This window comes from Mixophyes fleayi, chromosome 3 (genome assembly GCF_038048845.1).
Source record: "Mixophyes fleayi isolate aMixFle1 chromosome 3, aMixFle1.hap1, whole genome shotgun sequence".
In the NCBI taxonomy this organism is placed as follows: Eukaryota; Metazoa; Chordata; class Amphibia; order Anura; family Limnodynastidae; genus Mixophyes; species Mixophyes fleayi.
This window is the reverse complement of record NC_134404.1, coordinates 327,887,591-327,914,944: the sequence shown is the minus strand read 5'-3', so window position 1 is coordinate 327,914,944 and position 27,354 is coordinate 327,887,591. Positions and strand designations below refer to the sequence as shown.

The 27,354-nt window shown below is 41.0% G+C and overlaps 1 protein-coding gene across 1 annotated transcript in view; it reads right to left on the bottom strand.

The window, feature by feature from the left end:
- The window catches only part of PPP2R5A (protein phosphatase 2 regulatory subunit B'alpha), a 74,108-nt gene that overhangs the window by 14,176 nt on the left and 32,578 nt on the right, over positions 1–27,354 (bottom strand). Inside the window, exons 2-6 of the mRNA XM_075204221.1 lie at positions 24,142–24,338; positions 14,617–14,718; positions 12,318–12,410; positions 4,009–4,139; positions 1,414–1,473 (exon numbers count right to left, since the gene is read on the bottom strand). Of these exons, the coding sequence (XP_075060322.1) occupies positions 1,414–1,473; positions 4,009–4,139; positions 12,318–12,410; positions 14,617–14,718; positions 24,142–24,338 (583 nt within the window). The remainder of the gene's footprint in view (positions 1–1,413; positions 1,474–4,008; positions 4,140–12,317; positions 12,411–14,616; positions 14,719–24,141; positions 24,339–27,354) is intronic.

Genomic DNA, 27,354 nt, shown 5'->3' with positions numbered 1-27,354 from the left:
AAATAAAGGGACAGAGCATGTTCAGTAGTAACTACTCCAAATATCATAAAAAGAACGAAGGGAACATGCCTTCTTCATACATTCGTTAGCACGTGTATATTGTATGTTCATTCTCAACCACACAAAATTATTTTTACTAATGAGGATACTTTTAAAGGTTTGATTATAAAACATCTTAAATGTACATGTAAAAGGGTTTAACAGAACACAGGTGTAAGATACAGAACAAGTTACACAGGTGTACTAATAGGCAACTAGACATATATAAAATACACATCTATAAGAAACAAAAATGTGTGTTATATACAAAAATGTATTTAATTATGCAGGAAGACAAATGTAACATATTTAACCTTTTTATTAATGTGTATTGAGTGTACAATAAAGTGACACATCACTATAACTAAGGAAGCAGACATAAGCAATAGACAAATAAAATGTTGTTGTTTTTTTTTTATAAGACTACACTGACAAAGGTTTATAATTAAACTGGCAGACATATGCTATACACAATAATGTAATAGACACCTGTTATTGCTTTACCACTAGAAGCACCTAATTACCAAATGAGTGACATGCAGACACCACACCATGTGGGACTGGTACAGGCATCAGAAATTCACATACACACGTCCCCGAAGGAGTCGCAGCTCGAAGAACTATCGGCACTTGGTTGTGGATCGATCGGAAAATTACACACACACACACACTACATGATTGTTAGGTGGATTGTCCGGAAAATATTAAACAGTACAACCAACCAAATGAGCTGACAATCACACTTTGGAACGACTTTCGACCATCGTGTCACTATACACACCATCCCGACATGTCGACTGATTTGCCGGATTATTGGATGAAAACTCTCCAGTGTGTTCCTGGCCTAACTCCCTTATAAATCCATTGTTAACCAATTTGAACTATAAGGAGTGTAACAAATAACCAATGAAATCTGGGGAATGCTATATACAATGAACCTCTCTTACACATAGCAGAGATAAGCAGTTTGTGGTCTGAACAAATATGCATGAGGATGCAGCCTATCAATTCACTGAACGAGTGACACGCCTCCTGATTTATTAGGCTACATTCTGATCTTGGTTACAGTGCCGTGATAGAGTGTTCATATACAACACATCTTTCACATTTTGGTCCCGCCGATTTTCAATTTGAACTAGAATGCCGTCATTGATCCTTAAAAGTCTTGAGTACCAGGTCAAATCAAATTAAATATTCCAAAACCTTCCACAATACTAAACATAATTAAAGCAACAGTTTTAAAAGTATTCATACCCTTTGTAACTGCAAGCACAAAATTTGCAGCGGGTCACCTGCTGACAATTATTTTGCAAACATGAAGACCCCTCGCTTTGTAAGATTCTACAGCGTGATACAATGTTGGCTATTAATTACCTGCCCAATATTTCCAGCAATTCCGCCACCCCATTAAAATGTTCAGTTTCATAGATAAACCTATTGAGGAAACAAAGATTAGTTAGCAAAAATTATTTGTAATTTAAGATGCATCATGATTTAAATATTTTTTCTATATGGTACATTCAGCACATACAAGTTATGTGACTATGCAACACATGATATCTGTTACACTATATGATCAGAAGAGGATTAAAACGTTAAACTAGAGCGTTTAAAACTAAATCCTTACTATGTATTGCCTGTGGGCAGCATTCGGTGATATGGTACCAATCCATATCCATCATGCGCTAATCAAACACCAACGCCCAAACACCAAAGCCTCGTTCATGCCCCACTGCACATTACCTGCGTGGAGTAAAAAACTGATGTGCCGTTTTACACTGTAGTATTTTGTCCAACCCCTCTGTACACTAACTAGAAAACAGGCAGCATGAGAGGAGAGTGGAGCAGGGGAATGAATGGATCACAGAGTGAGGTTAAGTGCTAGTAATGAATAGTTCGTATACAATTTTATTATGCAATATACTAACTGTTCATTTTTAGAGCTCTTTAAATGTCCTAATTCCACTGGAAGTCGTGTAAAACCCCTCAGCTTGCACAGTCTGCATTTTACCAGATGTATGCTTGTCTAGACATATGTAGTACCCAGGTACAAATGTGCTTATATATTTAGTCAGTATAATATAATCCACACCAGTGTTGGGTCAAATATTCACCAGCAAAGTGTTTTTTTTTTCACAGAATATCCTTATTTGTTTTAATGGGTAGCCGAGGAAACCATTAAGTAAAGAGACCTATATATGTACCAGTTTTTATCTAATTTTATAAAATACCAGGGATTCAAAGCTGTTCTATAAATTTTATGGATTTAAATTTCTCTTCTAGGGAGAGCAGTGTTTGCCTTTGTAAAATGTCTGACATGATCACTGATTTTAATAGAGCTGTTTGGGGACTGTGCTATTCCCACAAGATCTAGTTTTAAACATCCTGAAGATATTACAGACTTTTCTTATTAGTTTTAACTTTGTTAAATTTGTTTCTACATTTTTTTTTCTTTTAATCACATGGCAGTTTAATCACAGACCATGACAAGTAAGATCAATCATATGTATGAAGAGCGGAACAAGTTCGCACATGACTGACTAACAAGTAATGCATTTCCAGGAACCAATGAACAGCAACATTTTCAAGAGTGGCTTGACGAGCACTCACACAATGTTCACATTTGGGGTTGAAGCGTTTAAAAATGGAACTATGAAGAACACCAAAAAGAGTTTTTGTGTTCAGCGGCCTTCCTGTAAGGGGAGGTGGCTCTCTATGACCTATTATATATAAATGTTCTTTTACTAAGACAAAGTCAGCTCAAAACTAAGTTTTTTCCAGGCTACAGGAATTTGAACGTTTGTATGTAATATATCAAATATATCCAGACTAGACTATATAATATTAAGTTGTTCAGCTCCCTCTTCATGTATCCAGAATGGGACCTGTTAAAAGAATGTTTTTATGTGGATAATGATAATGAATGATTCTCTCATTTTAACCTAACAGACTGTAGCTATGCAGGATTAAGGAAATGCTGCTCTGCTTAGTGAAGGAAACACTGGAGACACTTTGGACAAAATTGGAATTTAGTTTTAGAGAAATAGAAAGTGAATTATTGCTTCTGTCCAATGAATGGTGCCTATAGACAGAAATATGCCTGTCATGGGGCTTGGAATACCTCTATGAAAAGAGTACGGAACACATGCACATCTTGCATTAATCATTCTACCTTACATTCATGTTTATGTTCTATTGGGTATATTACAAGCCCCATCTGAGATGTACTTTCTATTTTATTCCAAAAGAATTGCCCACTGCAAAAGTGGTGAACATTTTCATTTACCACTTTAAAATGACTGCAGAAGGTGGGTGTGAGCGGGACCACCAATCAGATGCTGAAATGGCAGTGACTGAGGCTCCTGATTGGCACACACTCACAACCCTGCAGGGTCACACTGCGCCAGTTTTTGGAAGGGGCTGTGAGACGAATACTGATGCCTAGGAACAAATCACCTGCATGGTGCAGTCCCGGGGGCTCTGGGGAGAAGATTATTAGTAAGTAACTTAATTGGGTCAATTATTTTGTGACACTAAAGTGGCTTCCAGTGGTGAAATCAAACACCTGCATCTTCCTAATGAAAGAATGATTAGATTGAATCATGCAGGTGCTTATGATGTTACTCTCCTTGTTTAATCACAAAGTATTGTTGCTTCGCCTGGTAATAACCACAATCCATACGGTTAAGCCAAAATTCCATATTACTGGATTTATCCAACATGCTTCCATGTGTGACCAAATTAGCTGCACATCACTGACTTGGAGGAGTGAATGATTTGCCACATTTCTGCTGTTCCAGTCTACACAAATATAACTGCTTCAATAGAACTCTGTTAATTCCCTTTTTACATGTTTTCAGCTTTGCAAGTGAGGCAACAGTACAGCTGATTGTGCGTTTAATCACTGTACCAATATGTGGGAAATATCAACTGCTTGTGGTGTGTACTTACAAATCTCAATTCCAATACCTGAGAAAAATGTTGTTAATTTGTTTTCTGATGAATGCTCTTAGGCCAAGGAACTTGCCATAAATCCGATGTAGTACAGTCTTGAGGAAGTCTCGCTCCCGGGGGTCTTCACTGTCAAATAACTCCAAAAGCTGGAACATGACAAGCACAATCATGTCAAGAAATTGTGGTTTGAGCACTTTAAACAGCCAGAGCCTACGTTAAATATAAACACTATCCCAGTTTGGTGTTCTGTACATTAGACACAATGGAAAACGTATTCAAAATACTAAACCTAAATCTGTAAATGGATACAAGATGACTCTTTACATACCTTAAAACCTGGGACACTGAAGGTATATTTATAAAAATTAGCTTGGGCTGGTAATCTCGTGAAAAGACTAACGCACAAGGTGAAACATTACACACAAATGTTTTCAGAGTCTCAATTGAATATAACTTTGCTGAACTAAAACCAATTTAAATTAGAAAAACAAACATTTAATCTTAAACTTTTAACATTATGACCGTATACTTAACGGTGTGTAGAATGCACAGAAAACAATATTAATGGGTAATAAAACAAACAAAGATAAATATAACTTCCAATATTAATTCATTTGCAGCCACCCACCGTACACTTACAGCAGGAGTATATAGGCAGCAGCAATAATCTCAGGCCTCTGCAATTGGCCGGACCGCTGACCTCTGACACAGACAGGTCAAAGAGTGTTCATGAAATATTGGAATAATTCACGGTCACGTGATCAGAGAGAAAGAGGGGGGGGGGGGGAATAGACAAAGAAAAAGAAAAAGAAAAGACATATGCCATCATCGTCATCAATTTATATAGCGCCTCTAATTCCGCAGCGCTGTACAGAGAACTCACTCGTATCAGTCCCTGCCCCATTGGAGCTTACAGTCTAAATTCCCTAATATACACAGACACACACACAGAGACAGACAAAGAGAGAGGGTCAATTTGATATTAGCCAATTAACCTACCAGTATGTTTTTGGAGTGTGGGAGGAAACCGGAGCACCCAGAGGAAACCCACGCAAACACAGGGAGAACATACAAACTCCAATTCCCAACCATGGCTTTATCTGTGTGAACTCATGACCCCAGTGCAGTAAGGCAGAAGTGCTAACCACTAGGTCACTATATAATATACAATTTTAGTTTAAAATAGCCCAGTTTCAAAATTCCAAATTCTAATAAATACTATTGCTTACGTCTCTATAACTACCTCAAACATAACAAAGAGTATATAAATCTAGTATCCTCATACTTGGGAGTACTAACCGATAAGGTTTAGGATTCATTTTCTGGAGCTTAGTAAACTGCATAAAAGCAACTATGGGAAGAATTCTGCAAATTGTATTTTTTCTGTTATTCTGCCTGTGTTGTCCCCTCCCAAACAATTGCGCACAAAATAAAGACATGTATTCAAGAAGCTACAGAATAAAAGCCCCAATTTCTCCCCCCAAAATCTAAAACATTTTCTTAATTATATTAGAAATAAAGTTATTTTCAGCGAAGCCAGCACAGAATAAAAGTGCAGAGATTGCTCCAGTCCTCATGGTGCAAACTACCTCTGGTCATAAAGGGGTTAAAACTTTATTATATACTTTAACATAGATACAAACCTGGCCTCATTATTTAACAATAATGTTTAATACTCCATATTGGTTTATGTGTCAGTTGAGCAGCTCAGTACACAACATACACACTTCTTACAAGGGATACAAATATCAATAGCCTGGCTTTAATTACAAATGCAATTGTAACTCATTTGCCATAAGATAATAGAACACTTCTCTTGGCCTAATACGGAATGTATTCGATGGTTGCTAGGTTATAAGTGACCACTCTCCTAATAACACCCTGTCCGTAAGTGAAATGACAACTGATGCAAATACATGCTGTACTGAAGGTGCTAGTTATCCCACTGACATGTCTATCCAAGCCCAGCTAGTACATACATTGTACAGCCTCTTCACCGATGTATATTAGCTGTGTGCATTTCCCAAATCATTGCCAGCCTTAAGTATCACGATACTAGCCCTTAAAAAGACAGATTACCCAACACATTCTCATCACTCTAATGCCACATGTGTGTAAGGCAACCGTTTGCACAAACTAACAAAAATGGCTGCTATCTACAGGCAGAAATCCCAATTACATAGCAGTAACACAAAACATTAGGGCCAATTTATTTAAAAAAAAAAAAAAGTTGTGGATCCCCCCTCCCCTTCCTCAGTAAGTCAATGGGTTGACCAATACCTGATGTTGTCACCAGGGCTGACAGCAGAGAGCAATCACGGGAAACCTGTTTGTCATCTAAATAGTTTACGCCCCAAAGATGGCCGTTTCATGTTCCTAAGTAAACCCTATATGTCAGTATACCAAATGGACAGATTTATCTATACTTTAAAATTATTAAAACACCACTGAACCTTCTCCTAACTGGTTTGTTAACAGCTGGTCTAAAAGTATAACAGTCAGAAAACATACAAATGCATTATTGTTCTATATTTAATAGTAATATACTTTATTTAAAAAAAAAAAAGTCAAACAAAAACAATGCTAGTGCTATTCATACAGATAAAGGAATCTCAAGGTCCTCAAACACAGCACCACAACTGAAGGCGTGCTGGAGACGCAGGATCCTGCACACGTATTGGGGGGCGTGCTGGAGACGCAGGATCCTGCACACGTATTGGGGGGCGTGCTGGAGACGCAGGATCCTGCACACGTATTGGGGGGCGTGCTGGAGACGCAGGATCCTGCACACGTATTGGGGGGCGTGCTGGAGACGCAGGATCCTGCACACGTATTGGGGGGCGTGCTGGAGACGCAGGATCCTGCACACGTATTGGGGGGCGTGCTGGAGACGCAGGATCCTGCACACGTATTGGGGGGCGTGCTGGAGACGCAGGATCCTGCACACGTATTGGGGGGCGTGCTGGAGACGCAGGATCCTGCACACGTATTGGGGGGCGTGCTGGAGACGCAGGATCCTGCACACGTATTGGGGGGCGTGCTGGAGACGCAGGATCCTGCACACGTATTGGGGGGCGTGCTGAAACGCAGGATCCTGCACACGTATTGGGGGGCGTGCTGGAGACGCAGGATCCTGCACACGTATTGGGAGGCGTGCTGGAGACGCAGGATCCTGCACACGTATTGGGGGGCGTGCTGGAGACGCAGGATCCTGCACACGTATTGGGAGGCGTGCTGGAGACGCAGGATCCTGCACACGTATTGGGGGGCGTGCTGGAGACGCAGGATCCTGCACACGTATTGGGGGGCGTGTTGGAGACGCAGGATCCTGCACACGTATTGGGGGGCGTGCTGGAGACGCAGGATCCTGCACACGTATTGGGGGGCGTGCTGGAGACGCAGGATCCTGCACACGTATTGGGGGGCGTGCTGAAACGCAGGATCCTGCACACGTATTGGGGGGCTGCTGGAGACGCAGGATCCTGCACACGTATTGGGAGGCGTGCTGGAGACGCAGGATCCTGCACACGTATTGGGGGGCGTGCTGGAGACGCAGGATCCTGCACACGTATTGGGAGGCGTGCTGGAGACGCAGGATCCTGCACACGTATTGGGGGGCGTGCTGGAGACGCAGGATCCTGCACACGTATTGGGGGGCGTGCTGGAGACGCAGGATCCTGCACACGTATTGGGGGGCGTGCTGGAGACGCAGGATCCTGCACACGTATTGGGAGGCGTGCTGGAGACGCAGGATCCTGCACACGTATTGGGGGGCGTGCTGGAGACGCAGGATCCTGCACACGTATTGGGGGGCGTGCTGGAGACGCAGGATCCTGCACACGTATTGGGGGGCGTGCTGGAGACGCAGGATCCTGCACACGTATTGGGGGGCGTGCTGGAGACGCAGGATCCTGCACACGTATTGGGGGGCGTGCTGGAGACGCAGGATCCTGCACACGTATTGGGGGGCGTGCTGGAGACGCAGGATCCTGCACACGTATTGGGGGGCGTGCTGGAGACGCAGGATCCTGCACACGTATTGGGGGGCGTGCTGGAGACGCAGGATCCTGCACACGTATTGGGAGGCGTGCTGGAGACGCAGGATCCTGCACACGTATTGGGGGGCGTGCTGGAGACGCAGGATCCTGCACACGTATTGGGGGGCGTGCTGGAGACGCAGGATCCTGCACACGTATTGGGGGGCGTGCTGGAGACGCAGGATCCTGCACACGTATTGGGGGGCGTGCTGGAGACGCAGGATCCTGCACACGTATTGGGGGGCGTGCTGGAGACGCAGGATCCTGCACACGTATTGGGGGGCGTGCTGGAGACGCAGGATCCTGCACACGTATTGGGGGGCGTGCTGGAGACGCAGGATCCTGCACACGTATTGGGGGGCGTGCTGGAGACGCAGGATCCTGCACACATATTGGGGGGCGTGCTGGAGACGCAGGATCCTGCACACGTATTGGGGGGCGTGCTGGAGACGCAGGATCCTGCACACGTATTGGGGGCGTGCTGGAGACGCAGGATCCTGCACACGTATTGGGAGGCTTGCTTTACACATCTCTCAGACGCTCACTTTATTCCACATGTGAATCAAACTAGATCACCGCAAACTGACTGGGTCTGTGAGGAACATGACGGCACAGATCCCATCACAGTGGTTCCAATCATCTGCACAAAATACCTAATTTAAGGCTCACCCTATGACCTCAAAATATGCTAATAGATGCCATGTGCCAATGCTATCCTCCAATCGGCTGGATCACACCCAAATGGATTTAAACCAAGAGGTTTTGTCTAAATACATAAATTGGGGAAGGTAACTAGAAATAATGCTGAATAGAGAGCGCCGGACTAATATATTCCACACTATGTAAATGGGTTCTGTAAGTGCACAGATCAGAGAAGCCATGTGTAAAGCTGGGTACACACTACAGAAATTTCGACCAACTTTTTATGCCGACCGATTCTACATGCGATCGATGACGCGATCGCTCGGTCCATGGACTGCATATACACGAGCTTTGTTTAGGACGATAAAGGGAAGAACGGACGTCCCTTTAGCGACTTTTTACAGCCATGTTGTCGTGAGCAATGACTGTAATTTCGTACTCACTGTTGTGGATCGGTCGGAAGTTTATACACACTACACAGCGGAAACGAGATTGGAACGAAAATATTAAACGGTACGACCAACCAAATGAGGCGATAATCGTCCATTTGGGCAGACTTTCGACCATCGTGTCACTGCACACACTGACCCGACTTTTGAACGAGCGGTCGTATGTCGGCTGTTTGAGCCGATTATTGGATGAAAACAGTGTAGTGTGTACTCAGCTTAAGTATCTGATGAGGTGGCACTACATACCCACCCTCTCATCACTGATGTGTTATGCGAGTATCACCAAGTTACCAGACATTCAAATAATTGGAGAACCTTGTACTTAAACAATGGATACAGCAGTAGCTACGGTCCCACTAACTGGCGCCACCATGATGCACACACAGAGACTGGTTTTAGTGGGTAGATGAGGTCAGAAGTATTGCTAATGTTTGCAGAACCTACAATTTATACATATATAGACTATATACATCAATGATGCAATTACCTCTCCCAGTCAGTCAACCTGAGGACAGGTCTTGATAAAAGACTGATCTTTATAGAATTCTGAGTGAACGTTCCCTATTGTTTATGGTCTGTTCTTTATTAACAGTTTGTATAATCCGTTTCCTATAGATTTATATTTAATATGTATTTAATGTATACATTGTTGGTTTATTGTCCTATGATTATTGCTCATTTTTAGTTTCTGTGATATAGTCATTTTACTGCACATTTAAATGTGCTAATTTCTTTCCTATAAAAACAAAACTCCTCTTCAGCGCAGTACTAGCCGGCACGGACAAATGCAGCAGCCGGAGAGTGTGGATGCTCCGCCCATATCAGGGCAAATCCTGTTGCTGAAACGGAGAGTCCAGTGATCGGATCTGTGCACAAAATCACACGTGAGTGGCCAAATTGGACAGAGCTGGATATCATGAAGCCCACACAGGCCACTGTCAGATGGAGAGGTAAACTTAATGCTCTCCCATACAGATGTGTTTGCTCTAGCAATGACAGTCAGGTTAGGTATAAACCAAAAAAGTATAAACGTAAACTGGGGTCATGGGTTCGATTCTGGGCAAGGACCTATCTATGAAGTCTGCATGTTCTCCCCATGTTTGCGTGGGTTTCCTCCCACACTGCAAACACATACTGGTAGATTACCTATAGAGAAAATGCATATGAGTACGTGTGTGTGTTGCACCAATGGTTCAGGGAGTGATGTGAATGATTACATATGCTCTGTACATCGCTGCATAGTAAGACTGGCGTTATATAAACAATAATAAAATCTGCTGTACAAACAGCTTTGAAGATCAGAAGGGACTTTAGTGAATCTCTATTTAATGCAATGAACAAAGCCCTACCTCTTTACTTGTATATTGGCAGCTCCATTTATAGTAACAGTTTTATGTTCTAGCTCTTAGCAAACTAGGACGCGCCTTCATCTTATTGTATTGTGAAAAATCGTCACACATCAATGTGACTGGCAAGAGGACACTAAGACAAAGGGCTTATGGGGAAGAGATGACAAACAATGGCAACTTTACTGACTGGAGAGTTCCACAAGCCAACTGAGGACCATTATATCTCCCATTAACCTTCATATTCATGGGATAGTTCCAATTTTCAGAGGCTAAAAATGGTTTCTCATTGGTTTGACATGGGTAGATTGGGGTGTGGTCTAGTTTGTTACTATTTTCCATTAGGGAATGATTTAAGCTATGCAACACCTTCATAGCAAATGGGGAAATATTTAACATACAATCCTCCCTTAGTACTTAAATGGTAAAATACAGAGGGACGTATCGGTGCCGCTGTGGGGAGCCCTTACAGGCCTGTGTCTCTTGCTGGGCTGCTTTAGAAGCCGATCCCAATGACCGTTGTATGATCTGCTATGGTTTATAGCGGCGGGCCTGGTTCTGATCATTCTGTTACGCGAGATCCTATTCCCAATCTAACATTGAAATGGACAGAATATGCAGTATGAAAGACATCATTCGAAACAGATTTACCAACAATGCACAAACCAATAATATGCAACTTTGTGGCTAGAACATTTGCATTCCTCGTTATTAATGCCATATATTTAGCGGCAACACAACTGTGTGTGACAGCTGCCTCTGTTCGCCTCATTGCACATGGCTGGATTATTGGTTCTAATTCGTTTCACTGATTGATACTTCATGATTACGTACATGGGTTTACAGCCACCATTGTAAAAGGTTTATTATGATGATACCAGTTACAGATCTAATACTACTATTCTGGATTGTGTAATGGGAATGAATGTAATGATGGGCTTAGGTTAATGTCTGTGGTGCAGTGTTATGTGGTTACACTCTCTGGCAGGTCTCTTAATATATGTAAATTTGTTCAATGTTTCTGCTTTGTACAGTGGAAAACTGTAATCGACTGCGGGGGAAGATTACGTTGGTCTCAGACATTATCCTATAAGTTGGCTATGTGGCCGTTCTGGGCATTAGATCTGGATAGTGGGCTTCGCTACTCCGGTTTTGCTGGACTTAAAAGGACAAACAATGTTTTGCATTTTTGCTTATTGTAATGTTTACTATCATCATCATTAATACCTTAATGCATTTCATCTATGGTTAAAAAAATATGCACAAATAAATAAGAGGATGTATGCACCATAAAACTGCATGGTGCCCAGTTAGCCTGGGTGACCAATGACTAATATTTGGCAGATTGGATCATCTGTCTGCCATGTTTTCTGATCATCAACATCTGGTCAATCCCAATCAGATTTGATCTGGATTGCTGCCGATTTGGGTGCAATACAGCATTGTAGGGTCTACTAGGCCTCTTTCCGAGCAGGTTGGGGATTATTTGACTGACACAGCACTAACAATTTCCTATGGACTGCGACAAATGTTATATTTACAGCTGTTCTCAGCTCAGCCATGACTTCTACCGACAGTATATATATATATATATATATATATATATATATATATATATATATATATATATATATATAGTATTTCACACAATGACATCACCTTGTGTCACTACACGTACACCACTCACTGTCAACTTACTATGTAACACTGGTGTTGAGAACAGATACATCTGTTCAGTGTTGGCAGACAGAGATCAGACTGGACGATTTACATGGGTAATTGCCAGGGTAAAATGAAACATAGGAAATCTCTGATCAAATTCAATAATGACAAAGGAATAAAATAATTACCTGCTGTACAAATTTCTGGTCCACAAACCTCTTCGCAATACTAGGCTGAAAGTCTGGACTCTCCAAAAATCTCAGGAAAAATTCATATACCAGCTGGGGGGGAAAAAAAAAAAAAAAAGAAGGAAGAAAATGTTATTTTAACAAACAAGCTGTACAGTATTTACAGCCATATAAAATGACCATTTTACACTTGTGACAGGTGGAATCACTGGTAGATGGGCCGTGTGCGATTATATTCCAGCAACTTGTCTCAGATTGAGTCCTTTGAGACACTGCGATTCCCCAGGTTTTAATTGTACGCACACAGGTCATATAACTGTAGAGGACACTGTCATTTTCATCATCATTTCTCAGTGAAAGGTCCAATCTATCATACCCTGAAATGAGATTGGGCTCTGGCCTCTCTCAAGAGAAAACCAGCTAAGGAACATAGGCAGAGACAATATTTAGACTGTTCATACATGTTCAGAATTTCTACATAAAAGGCCAAATAAATGTAAATGTCACACATACATTCTGTGACTACGACATACTATCACACATGACAATGTAAATGTTCCCACAGCATAAGTGGAATTAATAGATTTAAAAATGTATCCAACCTTCTTCTATAGAACCTGTCACCAGAGCGATTTTATTATTCATTTCCTCTGAAGTACTGAGTGGGCTAAACAAAAAAAAAAAAAATGCTATCTGCATAGTTTACCCCCAGAGGTTCCAAAAGCAAGTGTGGCCAGTCTGTCAATTACTACATTGGGACCAGTTAAGCAATCAGCATATTCTTTCGGGAACTCTACTAGGCAAAACTCTCTTTACATATCCCATTACATATCTCCAAAGACCAGTTGCCATCTAATAATTAAAAAAAATAAAAATAAAACAAACAAATGCATCAAACTGGCTTTGATGGAATGCAATCTCCACAGCAAAAACATCGTTTGTGTAACATCTTCCATGTCATTTCTGGAGCTATTGCATTACATTGTAAGGGGCATATTCAATTACGATTCCGGCCCACGGGATCGCGCCGGAACGGGCCGCAAACTTAATCCACGGTACCGCAATAATGTGGATTTTAGTTCGCAGCCCATAGGGTAGCGTATGAAAATCTGCGTTATTGCGGTACCGTATTACCGGCAATAGTGCGCAGTTTCCGCAGTAACGCGCGTTACCGCGGACCGGAATCCTAACTGAATATGCCCCACAGGGTGACAACATGGCAGCTCCCGTTAATAAACACAAATATGAAGAGAAATTTTAACCGTAGAAAGAAAAAAATCCAAAAAGAAACCTAAACCTTGTATCTCAATGTTCCATTTTCCACTCAATAGTAATGTTTTCTCAGAAACACACTGATGTCTAATTTGTCACTTTGATACTCAGTGGGGAACTCTAAGAACTGTTGTAACTATAGCAATAAGACTTAGTTTTTACACTGTACTAGAAGAACCACGTTAGGAATCTGACCACAGCAATTCCTGTACAGTTACCTGTGTGCTGCCCCCAATGTTTTCTCTTCACATTAGAGGGTACATAATCCTGACGAGTTAGAAGCAGAGCACGATGAACAGTTCATCATGAGACAGCGAGGTTTCCAAGTCACAAGATACATAAAAGGATGTTCTACACAGACCGTTACTGGACAATGAGCACTTTGTACTGTACAAGATCTCGGTTACTACTCTCCGATCAGCTGTTCCTTGTGCAGCGTGTGTGTCTCACATCCAGGACACACACACAGAGTGTGAACAGGCTCCTTGCTGCACAGCCTTCTGTGACCCCAGTTGCACAGAATACAGGTCTAGTTTATTGTTTTATCACACATAATTCTCACTTGGAAACTATACGCACATTCCATTACTTGCCTATCAACATACCATTTGTTTTGCAATCAATGTTAATTTTTTCCTAGCAAGTTATTTATTAGGAAACCCTCCAGAGATCTTAACATGTGTAATGCAAACGCTGGTATGCCATGCTGAGACTTATTTACCAGTTGTGTATATTACGCCTACATATTACGCAGTACTTAGAGAATATTTAATCATTCACTTCAGTCCCTGCCACAGTTAAGTTTATAATCTATATTTTCCTAACACTACTTTGCTGGGAGACGGATTACCAATGTCTAAGAGCTGGGTCTGACACAATGAGGGACAACGTCGGGTGACTTCACCTGTCAGGTCAAACCCGAAACAAAAACAAAAGTTTTGTTTCTAAGCAGGGGAATGAATGAGCAGGGCGAGAACTAACCTAAACAAACAGCACGGCTATAGCACTTGAATAGACAACTGCCCACCTGTATGTGAGGCCAGGACGCTTCCAGCGTTGGCTCATCCTCTTCGGGATCAAAGTCCGGATTGTCGCTGGGCGGGAGTGTTCTAAAAATATTCGAGCTAATCTGTAACAAAAGCAGAGAGAGGCTGGTTACTAGTTACATATACAAAATCCTCAAAAGATTATTGCAACCTGAGAGGAAAACAGACAGTTTAAGCGAAAACAAAACAGTGTGCAGTGATCTAGTCACTGTATAAATCTTTATATCGGCTGGTTATAGCTGCTCATCTCTCTGCACACAATTGCAATCTCTGAATTCCTGCAGGAAGTTCTTATGTTCCCTGCTTTCGATTGCAGATGTGCAATAGGCAACTGAGAATAATGAATTGAAAACCTGAACAGTTTATAAAAAAGGACAGAGTAATGTTGTGATATTTTGTAGGAACGTTGAAAGGGGAAAAGCCAAAGTGATAAAACCCCCCTGAGATTGTTCACAGTCTGTACCACAAGCATAAAGCTATATCCACCATTCTCATTCCTTATACTGAGCATACAATTAAGTATTTTTTATGGTACAATACATTTAATAAGTCTAACCCAGTGGGTTACAAGCACTTAAGAGCCATTTGTCACTTTTTTTTATCTTCCTTATTTTTAAGCCTTATAATAAATTAAATAAGCCTAATACTACAGTATTATCCTTTATTTTTAAAGTATCAACATATTACGCTGTACATTAACTGGATAATAATGCAAATAAAGGAGAACATGCAACAGAAGGTAAAGATGGCCCAAATGAGCGCACAACGCAAGAGGTGTGGGTAACAACTCATAGGTAGCCGATTAACAATTATAGCGGGTGGTGGAGACCTTGTGTGTGTGGCTATTATCAGCAACCAATATTAAAGCCACCGCTGGAAACTGGCATTTCTGTGCAGCTTTGTGGTGTGGTACGTTAAGGAGGAGGAGGAGGGAATACATTTTGGTTAGGAAGCCCATTAGGTATTTTCACCAGCATTCATGTATTACAATTCAGACAGAATGAAACGATTTGTCAATGTGCTACAGCACACACTAGAACAGCAGTATAAACAGAACGACTGACATCCAAGGTCAAGGAACAGCACAAACACAATGACACCATCAGTTTCATGCCTGATCCGCTGATAGGAATGTTTGTAGAAAACTATAATCATAGTCTAATAAACATCCATCCAGAAATAAGACCAGGAAAAAGGTAAAGCTAATTGTAACGGAGAAAGGAGAAAGTGGAAAAGCTGTTCTCTAGTTGCTGCGATATCATTCAGGAAATCGCACTTCCTGAGAAACAAGAGGAGGAAACCTGAACATAGAACATGAAAAGCTCTGGAACCAGGACACTGAAAGCTTTCAGTATCAACGTCACAGCCGTGTTCTGTTTATAGCACTGTAGATTTCTACTGAAGGGCTACCGCATTCCAATTCACAGGCATGACACTATATCAGCAATGGACACTGCAGGATCATTATTTCACATACATGTGAGTGACATGCACTCTGCAGTACTGTCCGCTCTCTCCTCTTACTGTATACACAGCATAGTAAACTCTGTCATTACTATAGAAACCTACAGAGGAGAGCAAACCCAGAATAAACACAGCTTACGCCATATACAATCTGCTAAACACACAAGGACTAAAATGTTATAGGAGATACAATAAATGCTTTGTATGAAAATACACCAGTAAGTTACACACCTAATAATGCCAGTAATCACACATTCATTTTCAGGACACATTATATAACATTTATAAGACTACATGATTGTGGAAAATACAAAAACAGACATTGGTTACAATACAGGAACATAAGCTACACAAGTGGTGTTAAAGCCCCTGCTCACTAAAGCGGATAGGAAAGTCGTTAGTTAGGCACCAAGTATGACTTGAGTTTTGAACCAGCCAGATCTCAGCATGTAAAATGTGAAGTCCTGAAGAGCACCAGACTGAACAAGCTGGATGCTGACTGCACTTGGTTTGGGGAGCAAGAGATTACTGTGCAAGATTAGGGGAAGAGTGCAGAGAAGTGTGTAGACAGGCACTGAGGTTATAATGGAAGAAACATCAAAATAACCATCAAGGGAGAGATACGTAATGCACGTAGCTGTATTTTAAAACATAAAAAAAAGCCTGTATATAAAAAATAAATAAATGACAGTACTATTTTATCACGGTAAAAGGGCTACATTATAATGTTCAAAGGCTGTACACAGAAAGCATTAATGAATCATCTATTAATGGAAATGTCACATACGGAGATGTGGGCCTTTTGTGGCACCTTATAATTAAAAGATTATGAAATAATAATAATAAAAAAAGCCAACGCAGCCTTTTGGAGGTGGTCCCCCTTCTTCAGGTGTCAGGTGACCACTCCCAAAATGTCATACAGTTTAGGGAAGTACCAGCTATCCCAGGGATTAATGTAAGAAGGGATTTACTTCTGGAAGCTATCAACTATGTCCAGAGCCAGAACTTAAAATTTAAGCGCCTGGGGCCAGAAGGAAAGATGCCGCCCGCTAGCCCTCAATTTCAACGTGGTCTGTCTGGACATAGACATATATTAAACAATTGTGTATTCGTTAATAAAAAATATAGTTTCAGAAGATTTCTTCAACCATACCCAAAATAATGTGCAGTCTCCAGACATTTATACTGTGGACTATATCATGTCATTGTTTTGTATCTATTCATGTACTGAATATTTGCTGATCACCCACACTTAAATAAAATCAGTGCATTTCCATGTGTTGTATAAAACCAACAGAATTGTGCTGTCCGTTTATTAACCAGAAGCAAGGTTATTACAAAACAGATTACATTAATTGGTTTCCCATTTAGAGATAAACTACATAAATAGCAAGTGGATTTCATGATGGTATGAAGTTAAATAGTTTCTCTTTCTATGGTCTCTGTAGTGCAGGCCTGGACAGCCTGGGGTTCTCCAGCTGAAACTACAAGCCCCAGCATGCTTTGCAGGCCGATAGGTGGCACAGTATGCTGGTACTTGTAGTTTCAAAACAACTGGAGAGAAACAGGTTGTCCAGGCCTACGCTAGTGTACTTACTTTGCCTCTGTATAACTGTACAGTAAGCATAGCCCCAATCCCACCTAAAGTAGCGTCATTGCTCGATCTCCTGTACAGAACTACCTCTTCCAATAACATAATACTGGCTGGGTACTTCCATGTGGAAGTACAGTATAAGTGAGAGACTCTTTACTACTGCTCTCCTCACACAGCAAGAGCTTGCAGAAGAGGTAGAGAATACATGCTTGGCTTATCTCCGGAAAACTAATCTCATGTAAAATTGCTAGTACAGGCTAGTTAATTATCTGGAAGTATGGCCCAAAGCAGTTTTTAATCTTCAGCTGCCAACCTCAAGTCACTGAATACATTATTTTATCACATAGGTAGCAGGAGATTTGCAATATAGGTTCAAGTGGTAATGGTCAGTTACTGTGGTGACCGTATAATTAACAAATACCAACACTGATTACTCAGAACTAGTAAGTTATTTCCCTAGTGTTTAGGTCTATAGCTTAAGTTTATATTTAAAGACGACCCATCACCCAGACATTAATAAACCGATATCTCAACAAACAAATGTACTTTCTAAATTAATGTGTTGCAGCCATGAACTGGTATTAATACTAAACATTAAACATGACTGAGGATCAGTGATGGAAGCCATGGTCTGAGCTAGTATAAAATATCCTTTATTCTCAGCCTCAATTGAACCAATAGTTCTTCCTATTTCTACCATTTCCTGCCCTAGTGCAGCCCTAGACAAGACAACGCCACTAACCACACAATCTCCGGGGGGTTTATTTCTGGCTTTCACTGTGCTGCTCCCCACTTATAAAACCCTCCGCCCTGCCTGACTAGTCTTTCTCCCAACCTTCAATCCTTTAAATTCTGTCTCAAACCCCTCCTTTACACTATAGCCCATCCTAGATCCCTGCTTGATACCACCCCGTCTGCATGTTCTACCACAGAGTCCCACTATGTCAGCATTTGCTTGTCCCACCAGACTGTACTCTATCACCAACAGGCCCTCATTAACCATATCACACCTGCACCTCTTATCAACCTCTTACGCATGTAACATTCTGCAGTCCACAGTACAACCACCACTAACAGCTACTTGTTTTTCACCTAATGCAAAATACCGGGAAGCACAAGACAGATTATGGGAAACCATTCTGCTGCAGATTGTGTCAGGAACGGTACATGTGGTAACTGTACAATGCACAGTTAGACGTTCCCACTAATGTCAGAATTTGAAACCTGCATGACAAGTCCCAGCAGGCTACCTGTCACATACCAGTACTTTAGACAGACATATTCTAACAGCTCCTGCAGAGGACCGAGCTCCTCTCTCTCCCTACTGTGGAGCAGTGCAGAGTCTAACGCATGAGTGAAATCTCAAAAATGCACTGTACAGAATCATAGATTTGCACACAGGAAAATTGGCAGTGAAGTCACAGCATGCTTAACTGACATGCTATGCTTTGTTCTTTCAGATTGTTGTCCTTTGTCAGTGCCATGTATAGATTCATGTAGATACATATTCATGTATGTGGCAAAAGTTGTATTGAGTGTTTTTGTTACACCAACATGCAGCTGGACGTCATTGTACTGTATCTTGCGTGAAATTTCTCTGCACATGCTCAGAAACGGACCTTACACCAATAAACGTAATTGCATGAAATTCATGTCTGAACGCAAAGGATACTACTTAATAGCCGGAACGAGGGAGGAAAGGGGCGGATTAATGTAGGCAATGTACAGAAAGGGCATTCCTATGTAGATGCAGCCGGTTGTAGTCCTGCGTTTGTCGTAAGTACGCCTGGTTTTAGCTGTACCACTTGCACAATCAACAGGGCAGATGTAAGTGCCGACAGTGATGAACGACATGTCATAGATTTTTCATTAAAAATAAATAAATACACACACATACACACACACACACACGCCATATTTATATATTTAATGTTAGAAGAAATAAATAATGCTTTTTTTTTCTACTGTTAAGAGTTGTTATTTTAAAATTTAAACTGAGTGAGTGTTCTGATGTGACCTTTTATTGAACAGATACTTGTGCGTATCTACATACGGGAAGTAACGTAAAGAGCATATACTTTACGAATTGCAGAACATGCATCAGGCCCTAAGTGAGTATATATGCAAAGTATGCGATTCAGAAAGCCATTACTGGCAATGGCAAGTGAATAGGACAATGACATCAATGACAGTTCCCCCACTAATTCCGGAGGTCATTTACTAAAGACAACACAACAGTGTAACCTGAGCTGAACGTTAAAGCGCATAATTATATCTAATCCAATTTTCCTATGTAATTCCATATTGCACACCCTGCATGAAGTGGATATAGCCATAGTATTACAGATTAACCCTGTGCAGACAGGTTTCCATACACCGCATAAAAAGCTAATACAGGTTTATTTATTATTTATTTTTTTAACTCCCCATTTATCTCCCCTGCCCCAAATCATCTACTTGGTACCAAGGTCTGATACTGACATATTTCAATGTATATACACAGCATTCCCATGGTATACTGCCTCTAACTAGGAAACTGCCTTGCATGTCCTTAATAATCTAGGCCTAATAAGGGGGACTCAAGGTATAAGGCCGATAAACGTAAAATCCACTGAATGTCTACATCTGGATACTTAACACAATTTATTCTCTGTATGGCTCACACCGCAACTATTGTGCAAAGTATTCTATGGAGAAATGTGACATACCATCACCATAAGACTAGGTGGAAAACAGACTAACACTGCAACCCCGGGACCAGCAACTACAATTTTACCCTGAAAGCACGTACACACAGACACACACACTAAATATTTCATGCACTAAATTTGTTAGGACAAGTAATGTCACAAACCATCTACTACACAGCCTACTTCTCTGTGCAGCCACAGCTATCTTCTTATGCACCACATAAAGACGGTGTTAACCGGACACACTAAGGCAGGGTTGTCCAACCCGCGGCCCGCATGCGGCCCAGCATGCCTGTAAATGTGGCCCAGCAGGAGTTTTGGTTGTGGCAAGGGGGCAGTGCTGTAAATGAAAAAAAAAATACTGCAAAACAAAAATACTTACCTTGCGGTCACGTCAGTTGGCGCTCCGGCTCCCTCCCTGGTCTCCTCCTCCTGCGGCGCTCACAGTGAATGTCGCGGGTGACGTCATCACACCCGACATCCATTGCGTAGCGCAGCACAGAGGAGTCACCTGCACGAACTATCAGCAGCAGTATCTTATTGTTGTTACTCTGAATTTGGACTTTCTGCACCATGCAATTATGAACTAGCTGTGTTCTCTGTATGTATCTAATATAAATATTAAGAGATGATTGTATTTTTAATATTTTAAACCATTTTAAATGTGCAGTGCTGAGTAGGGCGAAAATATCACCCACTGTTACCCTCATCGGAGGCTGCTCCATGAGCCATTTTCCCGCCACCCTATCATTAAATCTCTGTCGATTTCTATTCGTCCTCCTGATGCTACCTATATCGGTGACCATTTTGCCAATAAAAAAAATGATTCATGGGTGCAGAAAGAGAGGAAAAAAGTTTTTGGCATTTAATTCCCCGAACCCCACACTAAGGGGCAGATGCAGGCAAGTTAAATTGTAGCTGGTAATGGGACTACTGCTTTAATCATGATTCTGCAACAGGTTTCCTAACTCTTACTAACTTCATTTGCAAGTAAGTTTAATATGTTAACTATGTTTTCTATGGTTTTTTGGATGATCAGCTATCGTTGGTGTTCGTGTATTTTATGTGCGGCCCAAACCAACTCGTCGTCTTCCAATGTGGCCCAGGGAAGCTAAAAGGTTGGACACCCCTGCACTAAGGGGTATATTTATCTACTATGCGGTGATTCTAATGAACTGCTGATTCCTGTCACTTTGAAGTCATTTTTTAAAAATACACTTCTATTAAAGACAAAGTCTATCGGGTTTTGTCTTTGATTCCCGGTGTTTTCAAGTCCTTTTCTTCAGAGGTTCGTTGGAACCACAGCATAGTAAATATACCCCCAAGATGTCAACAATGTGCAATAATGGTAACTGTGCAAATGAAACCACAACCAAATGTCTTAATTACATCATGTCAAGAAAAGGGATCAAAAATGAAAGGTTATTCTTGTTCATTCTTCCACTATTCCCTATTGATATGCATACATCTCTCTCCAATCTTAGCATTTAAGCTTAAAAATAAATATTAGTGTCAATGTTGCAGATGCAGTTAGGAGTGATTTCTCACACAGACATTGCACAAAGTGATAGTTTCTGCACTGTTATTGCGGGTACAGCACGGACTATGAGCGATTTAACCTGGAACGTGCCGCCAAGGAAACTTGCGCAAGGTTTCTATGGCACTTTGCTCTTCATTGATCCAGACCCTATGGGTTAAATTATGTGACATTACAATTATGAATGAACTTTTAAATTTGAAATCATTCTCTCTTTCTTCTAACCCAGAATATATGGCAGAACGACTGTGTAAATTATACAGAAAGAACATGGCAAGGGGGGGCTGAAATGCACATCAATTAGCATCTCGTTTACAAAGGCAGCCCGGTGGAAGCCATGTTGTGATCTAAGTTTACGAAGTTGCCATGGAGACACTGACGGACTCTTTTCGAGCTGGGATTGCTGTATGCTATTTATAACGCTGGGAGTTATGAGTAATAACTGCATAGTTGCCCATTTCTGACCATCTAAAAAGGTCCTGCAGATGAAAATGCACTTTTTGTTTTATGCACAGAATTAGTAACTATGCTCCCACCTGTTTCACAAACAGGGACATCACCGAGGACACCGGGAAGCTGCTGTCAATGACATTAAATACATCTAAACCATTTCACAAGTCGACAATGAACAAGTATTGCTGTGACGGGTAGCTTATAAATATTAGAAGCAGAAAGCAAAAAAGTTACTGTTTACAGAGGAGTAGGTACCGGCATAAAACATCGTTTTGCAATAATTAAATAACCTTAAGGCCAAGTTTACATTGGCAAAATAAACGTTAGGACGCATAATGGAAGCTGTCAAACTAGTCCACACACATTTCTCTCTAAACATTTACGAGGATCGTAACAGAACATAAAAATATAAGAAGGACAGAGCTTGACTGACCACGTAAATCGACAAGGGGGAACAAAGGGGAAGCAGACGAAAGTGTTCACCCCTACTAGAAAGTCAGCCACAATCTGTCCTGCAACTGGAGAGTACACAGACTTCATATAACAGCAGTGCATAGAAGGGACATTTTTAATTAGCTCTGTAAACATATGGGAATATCTATATGGCTTAAATGCTCATTAAAAGGACAATTTTTTTGTTTTATTTAGAAGTTTCTCTCATTCCCCAGATGCCATGAGGCAGCACGATAACTCAGTGGTTAGCACTTCTGCCTCATAGCACTGGGGTCATGAGTTAAATTCCCGACCATGGCCTTATCTCTGTGGAGTTTGTATGTTCTCCCCGTGTTTGTGTGGGTTTCCTCCGGGTGCTCCGGTTTCCTCCCACACTCCAAAAACATACTAGTAGGTTAATTGGCGGATATCAAAATTGACCCTAGTCTGTGTGTGTGTTAGGGAATTTAGACTAAGCTCCAATGGGGCAGGGACTGATGTGAGAGTTCTCTGTACAGCGCTGCAGAATCAGTGGCGCGATATAAATTGATGATGCCTTTATGATGGGAGTCCTCAACATTTGGATATTAAGTAGGAGCTTTGGCATCTAGATGTGCCCTGCACCACTCCAGTCTACTACTATGACTACACAGCATAATCCATGGCAGAATGCAGCCCATATCATTATTTATATCGTCCCAATCATGATGTATCACTATGCAGAGAATAACTATCACACACATCAGTCCCTGCCCTCATCGGAGCTTACAGTCTAAATTCCAAACCACAAAGAGACTGGGGTCGATTTTGTCAGAAGCCAATTACCAGTATGTTTTTGGAGTGTGTGGGGGGAAACCCAGCCAAACTCAGGGAGAACATTAAAACCCTACGGATAGGGCCCTGGTCGTTATGGAAACCATGACCCCAGCGCTTTGAGGCAGCAATTCTAACCACTGTGCAGCACCAAGCTTATAGTAATAAGAAATGCATATCCCACTGTCGCGTTCTGCCTATCAAGTAGTGAAAGATTTTCTCATTTCATAAGTGCTCGTCCATAACAGAGCGAATGCCAGAGGAAGTGCTACGGAGGCCCAAACCAGACGACCCTTCTAAATGAGACATGGAAAGAGTGGTTTGCATGAAGCTTACTGTTCTTTTATTATTCTTGATAAAACAAATAAAAAAAAAACAACAACTATTTGAGCATAAATATTGCACAACTTGAAATCAATTGGGTGTTATAATTCTTTCCCCCAATTTGTGTTTTCTGACAATGCTTATATGCACCGACCCTACATCTCTCTATAAAGTATTCATCTCTCCTTTCAGGACTTACCATTCTTATGATATCTGGGTATGCAGACTCAATGATCACTCCTCGATTTGTGGACACATATTCAACCAGTTCATTTAGTGTGGCTCTTTTTATTTCTTTGCTCTTCAGGTCCGATATTGAGTCCATAAAATCAAAGAGTACACAGCACTGCTGCAGCTTCTGACAGAAGAGCTCTTGCTGGTCATTGGAAGCAGCATCTACAAAAAGATGAAGACAGCAGAGATATGTAACTGACAGTGGTGCAGTGAGTACATCTGGCACGGCTGGTTACACCTACGCTTATAAACAGAACTTGGATTCTTTGACAGATGCTAAACGGAGGATTCCGATTGGCTGTGAAAAAGACAATCCCACGGTCCCATTAAAAGTGTACAAAAACTAAATACTGGTGAAGGTTGTTAAATACACAAGCATACTCCCCACAAAATGACAGGTACATTTGACAAACATCTCAGTGTTATCGGACAGGATGTGAGGATTCACTTCATGACTTCAGTGCACTTTCCTTATTTAACAAACCCAAGGACATAACTACTATAATTGCTGGCAGACTCCAGTTTGAAACCTAGGGCTGGCACTTTACTGTACAGAAACAAATTGCAATATATGTGTTAATGGGAAATTGTACTATAGAATTATAACGAGCTTGTCAAAGAAAGCAAACATGTGGATTGATTTAACTTTGCATAAAGAGCTATAGCAATCTACATACTTTATATATGGGATTATAATAATGCCTCAAGCTCTATTATCAGGTACGAACTAAATGGAACAGTGGACTCTGATTATACGTGAAAATATTACAGAACATCTTTATCTTAGTAAAGCACCATTGGAACAATAGACATAAGATAAGGATGTAAAGTTTTATGCAACAACAGCTAATTTATTTTTAAAGTATACAATTTCAGTATAGTTACCATTTAAAATGCACAGGAGAAGTAGCTAGAGTACTTCTATAAATGTGCCTATTCTCAATGGAAGTACAGTTTGAGTAATATTTACTTCTCTAAAGCTTAGACCAGTGTTGGCTAACCTGTGACACTCCAGGTGTTGTGAAACTATAAGTCCCAGCATACACTTCCAGCAATAAGCTATATATTGGCAAAGCATGCTGGGACTTGTAGTTTAACAACACCTGGAGTGTCACAGGTTAGCAAACACTGGCTTAGACGTTACATTCATTTGTTGTTCAATGATTCCAAGGTAGCTACATCTCACTTCACTAAAATATCGTCATCTCCAGCTACAACTCACGACTCAATGCAAGACATACTATCACCAGCTCACCTTAACAATCAGCTTGGACACAATAGATTGGATTCTATGCAGAATGAGAATAAAAAACAAACAAAAAAATAATCTGCACATTCCTGCAGCAAACAAGTTTGTATGACTCCCTCATATTAAAAACTAAACCTTCACCTGTAAAACAACCTTATCATATGTACAAGTCACCAAACCAGACTCTTGGCAATGCTCAACCGTTTTTACCAGGGGCGCTGACAGTTCTATCATTTTGTTAACTACTTTGGACCAATCACAAACCGCAATTTTTCTTTATTAGACGGGGCTGTGAGCGAAACAGCGGAACCCTTTGAAAAACCGCTACACAGGGAAGACCACGGGGTTCTGGCGGTTGACAACTGGTGAAAGCTCGATAGTGCTGAACGGACTCTGGCAATGTGCCGAGACGAGAGAAATGCAGATAAGTAATAATTGCTCTAGTAGCAAAATAGCAAGAGCTACAAGGAATTAGGATATGACCTCCAGTAGTATTGCGAGAGTTTGAGTTGTCTTTGTATGACAAGCCTGGAAAAAAGTCAACTTGTTCTTTGCAAATCCATGAATGCCAGCTGGAGTTTTCAGAAAGAGACCAAGGAGTTTGGGTTTTATTCCACGTTAACTATTTTCTCAGAGCAAGAATTCCAAGTATTGGTTCTAAAACCCCACCGTCCATAGTGCAGATAAGGAGCACAGGAGGACCAACAATCTGCTGTCACGTTGGTCTTTATGGAGCATTAACGTTTATTTTGCAGTTACTGTACAATGAAGGTCTGAAACTATAATTTAAATGTTTATATGTGTTTCTGTACAAAATTTGGGACAATTTACAATAAACAGATTCCTGGAAACTAAAAATAATTAATTATTTTAATAAATAATAATAATTACTTTTTTTAAATAATTCCTAGACTAAATCTAAGGAAAAAAAACCTCACCCTCCAGTATTACCAAAACTTCTAAAAAGGAAAATTGGAGGGGTTGCCCATAGATTCTAGACAACATTTAGCTAGAATACACTAGATGAATCCCCCAAGTATTTCTGAATTCTCTTCCGTAAAGGTGGTCACACAAAATAACGAGGGACAATTCTGAAACGTGAATGCCGATGAATGGGCAGCCAGCAGTACCCTCCTCAGGTTACACCTATCTGCTGTTACTGCACTTTAAAAACAGTATAAATGGCTTCTTGTGGGCGCCTTCCAACCACTGCAGTCCACAAGCTTAATAACACATATTTAACTCAGCACGATCTACATCTCAGTATAATAGATTGCATTGGAAAAAGTGGGTTATAAATGCATCACAGAAACAGCTCTAAAGCGAGCATTAGTTTGGAAGCATCTTAATCATATTTCTAATGTATGTATCAACAAATTGTCCATACCAGATATATATGGAGTTGTGGACAACAACGTTACAGTTAAATACATTTATCTGTAACACTTTAGAGTTGCAGACAAACGGTCGGCATATCAGAGCAAAGGTACATTTAATGAAACACTTTCAGTTCAGGGATTACTATGTAATTTTCAGAGTGATTCAGTTGTGCTGATTTCATAGATCTACATACAAAGCACAGCACAGAATTAATAGAGGCTTTATTTTTGGCTGCCCACAAAGGGCTGGGCAAATAATAATCAAAATGCAATATTACAGGTTTCAGGACTCAAAATCAGGGCTGGGTACTGTTGGACCCCCCAGCTTGCAGCAGCAAGGCCCCAGGTTCACAAGCAGAATTTATTTTACGGCTCATAAAAAAAAATAAAACACACACTCCTTTAATATGAATGGTGTAGGATTTGTTTTGTTTCTTTAATTGTATTTTTTAAATAATGTAGCACTTCTCCCCAGTTTACATCCTATGGAGGGCTTGAAATACATATCTATTCATTTGGAGGTTTTCACTGGGGTGGAGGGGGTGTTTGG